This window comes from Belonocnema kinseyi, chromosome 6, assembly GCF_010883055.1.
Source record: "Belonocnema kinseyi isolate 2016_QV_RU_SX_M_011 chromosome 6, B_treatae_v1, whole genome shotgun sequence".
Taxonomy (NCBI): Eukaryota; Metazoa; Arthropoda; class Insecta; order Hymenoptera; family Cynipidae; genus Belonocnema; species Belonocnema kinseyi.
Genome location: NC_046662.1, coordinates 3,465,838 through 3,475,766, shown reverse-complemented (window position 1 = coordinate 3,475,766; position 9,929 = coordinate 3,465,838). Strand labels below are relative to the sequence as shown.

At 29.6% G+C, this 9,929-nt stretch overlaps 1 protein-coding gene across 2 annotated transcripts in view; it reads left to right on the top strand.

Annotated features, from left to right (window-relative positions):
• The first annotated feature begins 6,628 nt into the window (after nucleotides 1–6,628).
• The window catches only part of LOC117174204 (zinc finger protein GLI3-like), a 15,498-nt gene continuing 12,197 nt past the window's right edge, over nucleotides 6,629–9,929 (top strand). Inside the window, exons 1-3 of one of the 2 annotated variants that reach the window (XM_033363068.1) lie at nucleotides 6,629–7,611; nucleotides 8,287–8,701; nucleotides 8,796–9,127. In XM_033363068.1, the coding sequence (XP_033218959.1) occupies nucleotides 7,171–7,611; nucleotides 8,287–8,701; nucleotides 8,796–9,127 (1,188 nt within the window). In that variant the 5' untranslated portion in view covers nucleotides 6,629–7,170. Of the gene's footprint in view, nucleotides 7,612–8,039; nucleotides 8,181–8,286; nucleotides 8,702–8,795; nucleotides 9,128–9,929 lie in introns of those variants that run through there. The other variant, XM_033363069.1, reaches the window with a different exon arrangement.

Below are 9,929 nucleotides of genomic sequence, written 5' to 3'. Positions count from 1 at the left end.
GGATGAAAATTTTCCATTTTTTAACTTAAATTGTTTATAACAAACTCAAATTTTAAGCAAAATGCGAGAACTCTAGACTTTTTTTCATTAAAAAATTTTAAAAAATGTAATTAAATTAATTTATCCCTCTAGGTTTAATACTAAAGTGTCGTAATATATCATGCTTTCGCGAGTAATCTCTTTCGACGTCAGGAAAGTTTCTTGTGTGATGAAATGACAGAAAATTTTTAATAATAAGAAGATATAGGCTGCTATAACATTCTGGACAATTAGATCGTAAATTTCAATATCAAAAGCTGAATGAAAAAAAAATTAATTCTTAAATATCATTTAGAGAAAAATATAAATATTAATAAAAATGATGTTAAAATTTTTGTTTAAAAATTAACCATTTTGTTTAAAAATGTATGGATTTTGTTGTATAGTTGCCTCATTTATAGAAAATTCAACAGGCTTGAAAATTGAACTAATTTAACAAAAATTCATTTTATAACTTTAAAATCCATCTCTTTGATTAAACGTGGATCGTTTTTAGTTGAAAATTTATGTATTTTGTTTTGAATTGATCTTTTTTTGTAGAAAATGAATTTCTCTATTAAAAACTTATCTATTTTGTTAATGTGTCATTTTATTTGTTGAAGATCCTTCTCTCTGGTTGAAAATATAATTATTTTGTTGACTTTTTTTTAAAAATCAATTCTTTCCACTGCAAATTTATTTATTCTATTTTTGATTGAAAATGTATCCTATTTAGTTTAAAATTCAAATATTTGATTAAAAATTCATATTTTCATATTTAAATTTTATTATTATCTTGAAAATTCAATTCCTTTCTAGAAAATGTAGTCAACTTTTTTGTTGAAAATTTATTTTGTTTGTTGAAAATTCAAATTTTCAGTTAAAAATTTGATTATTTTGTTGACAATTTAATTCCTTTGTTGAAAATTCATTTTTTTTTGTTGAAAATGTAATTCTTTTGGTCAAAACTCAACTTTTTTGTTTAACAGTAAATTATTTTGTTGAAATTTCAATTCTTTTGCTAAGTTTTTAATTTGTTTGTTAAAATTTAAGTATCCTGTAGACTTTTTTTTGTTAAAAATGTTTTTAAAAAATGTTGTAAAAAGTTTAATTCTTCTGTTAAAAATTAAAGTTTTGTTAAAAATTCAATTTCTTTGATTAAAACTCAACTTTTTTGTTGAAAATTTAGTTATAATTCTTCTGTTGTAGATTCAACTGTTTTGTTGAAAATTTAATTATTTTATTGAAAATCGACTGTTTTTATTGAAAATGTGCTAGTGCTTTTGTTGAAAATTTCATTCTTTTGTTATAAATTCTACATTTTTTTGAAAAATCAACTGTTTTTTTAATTAAAAATTTTTTATTGAAAATTTAATTATTTTGTTAAAAATTCAACGTTTTCATTCGAAATTCAATTATTATGTCAAAAACTAAATTCTTCTGTTGAAAATTCTACTTCTTTGTTAAAAATTTAATTTCTTTGCCGAAAATTAAATTGTTTTGTCACAAAATTTAATTTCTTTCACGAAAATTCATTTTGTTGTTCTTGAAAATTTGATTCCTAATTTTTCTGTTGTAGATTTAATTGTTTTGTTTAACTGTTTTCTTGAAAAAATGTATGCTTTTGTTGAAAATGTATCCCTTATGTTGAAACTCTGTTTTGGTTGAAAATTCAAGTACACCAAACTCTCGATTTCTATCCCCTCGGTTCTTGTCTTCCTAGAACTGCTGGCTCACGCAGTTTCTAAGCTCGCGGGACGAGAGACGGTTGCCGCTCGTTCATGAAAAATACTAGCAGCGTACGGAAAAGCGCAGTGCGCAGGTACTCACTCGTGTATATTGCGCAATATTGTATCTTTCAATTGAAAATGCTTCAGACGGCCGAGAGTTTGGTGTATCCTATTAAAAATGAAATATAGTTCGACCTATATTAATTTTATTGAAAAAAATGTATTTTCCTTTTATTCCCCTATTTTTGTAAAAACTTACCCTGTATCCCCTATTTTGAGATATAGGATTTTGAGCTCTGAAGTCTGTTAAATTATTATATTTTTAGGTTTTGTATTTTATTTCAGGTGCTTATAAAATCAAATCGAAGACAAAATTATGACTTGTAAGGAAGTGCTGAAAATTTTTCTGAAAAACCCAATCGGAAAATTATCAGTATGCGTCTCTTCTTATCAAATGATCTATTTTTGATAAAGAATGAATATTTAAAGAATGTTTGTTTAAAAGATAAAGTTTAATATCAGAATCAGTTGTGTAAAGCCTGTCGAGAAATACATAGTTAATTCAGAATTTAGATCGACCTAATCAGTTCAAGCACTTATCGGTTGAAGGAAATAAATTAACTAGCAAAAAATCTCCTTCTGAAGCAAGTATCAAATGACATTGCGTTCTTATCAGCTCCCTCTTACTATAAATTTCATTAATAACTCTAATTGTGCTACACTCAATTAAAATGTATACTTTTAATTCATCAATTTATACAGTATTGTAACATTTTATCTGATTTTAATTTTTAAGCCCTTTTTTACCAAATTGTTTATATCTTATTTGTGTAATATTGTATATACATATATCTATATAAATCTATACAAAAAGTGACAATGAATTTTTAAAAGTATTCTACGCGGTAATTCAATTTCAAAAATTTAGGTTGAAAATTGAACTGTTTTGTGAAAAATTTGATTATTCTGTTATAAATTTAACTTCTTTTCTGGAAGTTTAATTATTTGGTTAAAAATGTATTACTTTTGTCGCGAACTCAACTGTTTTGTTGAAGATGAAATTATTTGTTGAAAATCAGCTTTTCAGTTAAAAATTGGATTAAATTGTTGGAAATTTAATATTTTTGTTGACAATGTAAATCTTTTCATCAGAATATAATTTTTATTTGAAAATACAACTTATTAGTTAAAAATTTGATTATTTTGTTGGAAATTATTTCTTCTGTTGAATTTTCACTCTTTTTTGTTGAAAATGCAACTGTTTTCTTGAAAGTGTGTTTCTTTTGCTAAAAATTCATCTTTTTTTTTTAAATTTGATTTTTTTTTTGTTAAAAATTTAATTCTTTCGTTGAAAATGTAATTCTTGTTTTTATCATTCATCTGATTTATTGAACATTTAATAATTCTTTGTTATTGATTCAACTTTTTTGTTTAAAATTTATTTTATTGCTTTGAAAAATTATTCTTATGTTTACAATTTAATATTGTTGTTGAAAATTTCACTCTTTTGTTGAAAATGTGTTTCTTTGGTTAACTTTCATCTTTTCTGTTAACATTTTTTATTATTTTGTTGCAAATTTATTTCTTTTGTTGAAAATTCAACTTCTTAGTTCGAATTTTAATTATTTTGTTGAAAGTTTAATTCTTGAGAATAAAATTTAACTGTTTTGTAGAAAATGTGATACTTTTGTTGGAAATTAAATTTTTTTATTGAAAACTTAATTCTTTTGTTGAAAAATCAACTGCTTTGTAGAAAAATTATTACTTTTGATAAAAATTCAATTTTTGTTTTGAAATTTTAATTCTTTTGTTGGACATTTTTTATATTTTTTGAATATTCAATTCTTTTTTTGAAAACTTACCCTTTTTAGTAATAAATTTAATTCTTTTGTTAAAAATTTAACTGTTTTGTTGAAAATTTAATTATTTTTTAAAAAATTCAACTGTTTTCGTGAAAGCTTAATTCTCTTGTTAAAGATTCACCTTTTTTGTTGGAAATTAAATTATTTTAACTTTTTAGTTCGAACTATAATTATTTTATAGAATGTATAATTTTTTAGTGTAAAAGTCAACTATTTTGTAGAAAATATGATATTTGTTTGATATTTAATTTTTTACTGAAAATTTAATTCTTTTTCTAGAAATTCCTCTTTTTAGCTTGAAAATTCATCAATCTTGGAAAAAATTACTTTATTTGAAAACTGACTGTCTTCTAAAAATTTCGTCTTTTTGGCTTGAACATTCGACTATTTGGTTAAAAAAAAAATTTTTTTTGGAAATTTAATTTTTCTTTCCAAATAAAAAACAATCATTTTTAACAAACAATGGGATAGTTTAATTGTCATTAAAAATATGAATTATCATCCAAATATAGTTAAATTTTAAATCACGGATATGAAACTGCAACAAAAAAAATAAATTTTTAACCAAGTAGTTAAATTTAAAACAAAAAATAATAATTTTCAAAAAGGAATTAATTTTTCAACCAAAACAGATTAATTTACAAACAAAATAAAACGAATTTTTAACAACAACAAAAATTCAATTTTCAAAAAAAAATTTAATAAATTTTTGACCAGAAATACAATAGTAAAGTTATCATTTAAAAAATTTAATTGAAAACAATTAGACAAAATATTTAAATTCATAGCCAAAAATGGAGAATTTTTAACGAAAAATGTACTATTTAATATTTCAAAAACTACCAAATCTAATATTATATTTATCATTTCAATCAAAAATAATTAACATTCAACCATGGTTAGATTTTCTTATTTTATGCAGAAAGTCGTAAAAAAATTAAAGATGAAAGAAAATTGATCTTTTTGGTTGAAAATTCAACTATTTGGTTGGAATTGGAACTACTTTGTTGAGAATTTATTTCTTGGGTGAAGATACATTATTTTAATTTAAAATTCATATTTTTGTTGGAAAAGTGAAGTATTTTTCTGATAGCTCATTTTTTTAAATTACTTTGTTTAATAGAAAATGTAACTATCTGTTTGAAAATTCATGTATTTTGCTCAACAAAATTATTAGCTTAGAAATATTAGCTTTGAAAATTGAAAATTTGCGTAGAAAGTAAATTTAATTTTTCAATACAAACTTTTGAACACGGACTACAGAACGCAACATTTTTGGCCAGGGTATCTGAAATTTCAAATTTTCCTAAAATCCTCTGATCTCTTTTGAATTTTCAAATTTTGTCCAATTTTAGTTTTTCAGTCTTATTGTCCTATCATAAACATTGCTCGAAGTTGTATGTTCATATCATCTAGATGTCTCTATCAAATTTAAAATTATCGATACTTTGGAAATAATAAACAACTGGGATGCTTTATTTTTCCTTGAAAATAAGTTTTTCCGTCTAATTAAAAATAGTGAAGAGCTGGATAAGCAAATTGTATATAGCTTTCAAAATTTTTCAGAAATTGCAATTTTTCCTAAAATCTGGTCATTAATCTGCTAAGCAGTTACAAAATTTCAGTTTTAAAATTTATCGTACTATCTAGCAAATTGTTCAAAATCTTATGTTCATTTCATTTAAATGTCTCTATCAAATTGAAAATTCTCCACGTTCCTGAAGAAACTTGTCGACTGCCAAAAACATCCAACTTTTTTATCGAGCACATTCCAACAAAATAAAACATCACACATCCCGGATGATTTATTGTTCCTTGATAACCATTCTCCTTGCATTATTTAGAATAGTAAAAAGCTGGAAAAAAATTGTATGCAGCTCTCTATCCCCAGATATTTTGGAAATTAAAAATTTTGAGAAAACCCTCTGAACAATATTATTTTGCTAAATTCTTTCTATATACAAGACTAGATAAAGCATTGCTAAAAATCATATTTTTATTTCATCTAGATGTCTCTATCAATTTGAAAATTATCCGCGTTCTTTGAAGAAACTTGTGGACCATCATAATCATCAACTTTTTCATCGAGCACATTCCAATAAAATAAAACACCACACATCTCGGATGATTGATTGTTCCTTGACAATCACTTTCCCTCTATTATTAAAAATATTTAAAAAAACTGGTCAAGAAGATTATATGCAGCTTTCCATTCTCAGATGTTTTGGAAATTATCCAAATTTCCTAAAATCCTCTGACCTATGTTGAATTAAATTTTTCTTCCAATTTCAGTTTTTCAACTCTATCTAAGACAATCTGAAGCATTGCTCACAATCTTATTTTCATTGCATCTAGATGTCTCTATCAAATTGAAAATACTCCATTTGCATTATTAAGCTCTGGAAGAAACTCGTGGACTACTCACTACCAAAAACGACATCGACATCAACTTTTTTATCAAGCACATTCCAACAAAACAAAACACACCACACATCTCGGATGCTTTATTGTTCCTTGACAATCATTCTCCCCGCTTGCTCTTCGCGCAAAAAATCTGCACGAGTTCGAAGGCATCGCATCAGACCGCAAGAAGGAAGCAGCAGAACCATATGAAGCTGAAGCCGATACGAAGCTGCTGAAGCTGAAGCTGCTGAAGGCGATGGCCGGGCCCACATGTGTTCTCAAGCCGGTGACGACTAACGACCCCGAGCTACCCCCAATCCTGAACCCTCGACAAGTGTAACATTTCTCGAATAACTTTCGATGTATGCATATGCACACACGAACAAATTTGAATATGTAGCCGCAACGACGAGCCACGCGAGTGGGCGGCGCATCCGAGAAAAGGGCCCTCTCTCTCCAGTCTGCATCCAATTCTTAGCTTCATCTTCAGCATCTTCAGGGTGGAGGGGAAGCTCCTCTAAACTCAAGAGCCTAAGGTCTTTCAGTCCCGTTCAGAAGTCACACTTTCCTCTTATCTCGGGTCAGTTCACTTACACAGTCTTCGAAACACCCCCGATCCTCAGTCTTGAAGATAACGCGATCGCGTGTGCAGCTGTGCACATATTCAAAGACTTCAAGTTCAGTTTACTGTTTTTTCTTCTTTTTTTTTTATCAAGAATCTTTCTTTTGCATTTTTTTCGCAAGATTGGTTCGCTTTTTTAGAAGCAGTTCAGTTCAACGACAGATAGTGCTTATCAAAAATGTTCTCCAAAGGAACCCTTTGCTGATGATTGACAATTGAAAGTGGACAACAAACTAAGATTTGCATTCTAAAAAACAAAGTGTTTCGTGATTCTATGATCTAAATTAAAGATCTTTTACCCATTGATGGGTACCTTCTTCTACAATCTGCAATTCATCGAATGGATTCGTCAATCCACTTTTCTCGTAAACAGAAAATAGCTTACGTCACTCTCTCGTAATAGTGGAGATAAACGATTTCTTCAAGTTTTGCTGAGCGACCTACGCTCCAGAGTCTACAATCTAATCATGCAATTTTGAGCCGTTTTATAGAAATTTGTTTCTTAAAGGATAGGATATTAAGGAAATCCTCTGGGATGCATCTTGAAGAGTTTTTGGGAGGGAAGAAGGAAGACTTTGGAGACACAATGAGAGAAAACCAGGATTTTGGATTTTCGGGGGTCTCCTTAAACACCATGATGATTGGAGACTGGGGATTATCACAAATCGAAAACACGAGCCTCTCACCTTTGCTGAGTCCGAACAATACAGAAAATGAGTGGAACCAGATTAATTCAATTTTTCAGTATCCTTCTGAAAATCCCTACTATTCGGGATCCGGGAATCTTTATTCTCCAGGAAGTACTGGAAGTGAAGTTTTGACTCCTACTTGGATAAATAATGTTCAAAGCGGAAGCGAGTATGGCGAATTTTCGGATGAGGTGCTCGAAAATCAAAGATTACCACCGGTCGAGACGGTTTTCTCGTTTTCGAGACCTTTTGCCAATCAAAATTTGCCTGATTTTCAAGATTTCCAGGTAAGCTAACCTTTTTGTATTAAATACTGCATTTTAATTAATTCAAATTAATTTATATGGTATTTTTTTAATGGACTTGTAAGTCAAGTTCGGATGCTTAAAATTTGGGCCAATCATGAAGTATACTTTAGATTTAGAATAAAAATTAAATTTAGTTTTAATTTCTTATTTTATTTTCAAGTGCTACCATAAAAAATTGTTTTTTTATAATCTATATAGGCATATTACTTTAAAAGTATGCCAGTACGAAACGTTTCGTCATTCTTGCTTCACTATTTCAAAAATTACGTCCCTACAGGTCGAGACCCCTCGATAATTCCAGTACTCATTTCTTGTTTTCGTATAAGTCAGTGACGCATAATATTGAAATTTCTCTATTATCTTTCAGATTAAGACGTATTTTCCTAAACTGAATTTGTAATTAGTCTTAAAATTTATCAGACAATTGGAATTTCTGCAATTAAAAATGGAAATTCCCTAAGACAAAATCAAAAATTTAGCAAACTTGAATGGGACATGATCAATTGAATGCAAAATTCATGATCGAATCTTCAGTGTCAGAGAACAATGTTAGCAATTTCTAGAAAATTTAACCGCGTTTTATTTATGGGGTTGAAAATTTCATTATTTTATTTGAAAAGAAAATACAAATTTTTGTATTTACTTGTATTGCAGGTAATCCAAGAATACCAAGAACCCCAAGAAAGTCAGAATTTAAATCTCCAATCAGAGATCTTGGATGAGCCAAATTGTCTACAGATTGTCGATGAATTTGACCTTAGTTTAATTCGGGGTGACCCAACAACCTTGACGACGAGCATTGACTCTCCAAAGTCTTCGTCTTGTCATCAAAACGAACTTCCGGAACCTGTAACAAACACATCAGCCTCTTGTTATGCTGTTGGTCATTTAGTATCATCTCAGCAGTCGACAGTTCATACCACAGTTTTTAAAAATAATCTCCACGAAATTCCAATTCAAGACATCCAGAACCAAATCGTGTTACCCAGAAACGAGGGTCTTCTCATTGCGAACGATCATCGAGTCCCTTCAATCAAATCTGAAAGCATTAAAATTGAGGAATCCTACGGTAAACTACTTTAAGTTATAATTTTTAGGTAACGACCATTTTTTAATTTTGATCCAAATAAATAAACAATGAAATCCGTTCATTCTATTTTTAGCACAAAACGAAGAGATGAATTCAACATATCGTTGTCGATGGATCAATTGTGGATGTGCCTTCACCGAACAGGAAGGTCTCGTTCGTCACATTGAAAGGCGACACGTCGAATCCTCCTCTTCAAATTCCCACGGGCACACCAGAAGAACCCATAGGGAACGTGACAAGGACAAGGAGAGAGATTCCACAAACACGAGTAATCTAGCCTCAACCAACCAGGATGAATTCACTTGTCTCTGGCAAGGGTGCCCTCGAGCACGCCCCTTTAACGCTCGGTACAAATTACTCATTCACATGAGGGTACACAGCGGAGAAAAACCCAACAAGTGTCCTGCAAGTATTTCTTTTTTAATTTTGTTACAATTTATAAATTTGACGCCTTTTCAAACTCGAAAAACTCACATCTATACCCAGGCGATGCTTTTTTGAACTTGACAAACACCCATCTCACCTAAACTAATCATGTTAGGCTTTTTCCAACTCAAAATATGTCCATCCCACCTGAAACATGAGTATGCCACGCCTTTTTGAAATCGAAAAACGTCCACCTTTAATCGTGTTGCGCCTTTTGCAACTCGATAAACGCAATTTTTCATCATGTTACGCCTTTTCCAACTCGAAAAACGTCCATTTATAATTATGCGACGCCTTTTCGACCTTCAAAAACGCCCACCTCTGATCGTGCCACGCCTTTTCCAACTTGAAAAACGCCCATCAATTCTCATATATTATGTCACGCCTTTTTTTTAAAAAAACAACTATCTTTACTCATCCTGCGACTTTTCCAACTCAAAAAAGTCTATCTTTAATCATGTTACGCCTTTTTCAAATAATCACGTCTTATTTCTAATCAAGTGACGTCTTTTTGAAATCGACAATCGTCCATCTATAATCATGCGACGCCTATTCGACCTTAAAAAACGCCCACCTCTGATCGTGCCACGCCTTTTCCAACTCGAAAAACGCCCATCAATTCTCATATATTATGCCACGCCTTTTTTATTTCAAAAAACTACTATCTTCACTCATCTTGCCCCTTTTCCAATTCGAAAAAGTCTATCTTTAATCATGTTACGCCTTTTTCAAATAAGCACGTCTTATTTCTAATCAAGTGACGTCTTTTTGAAATCGACAA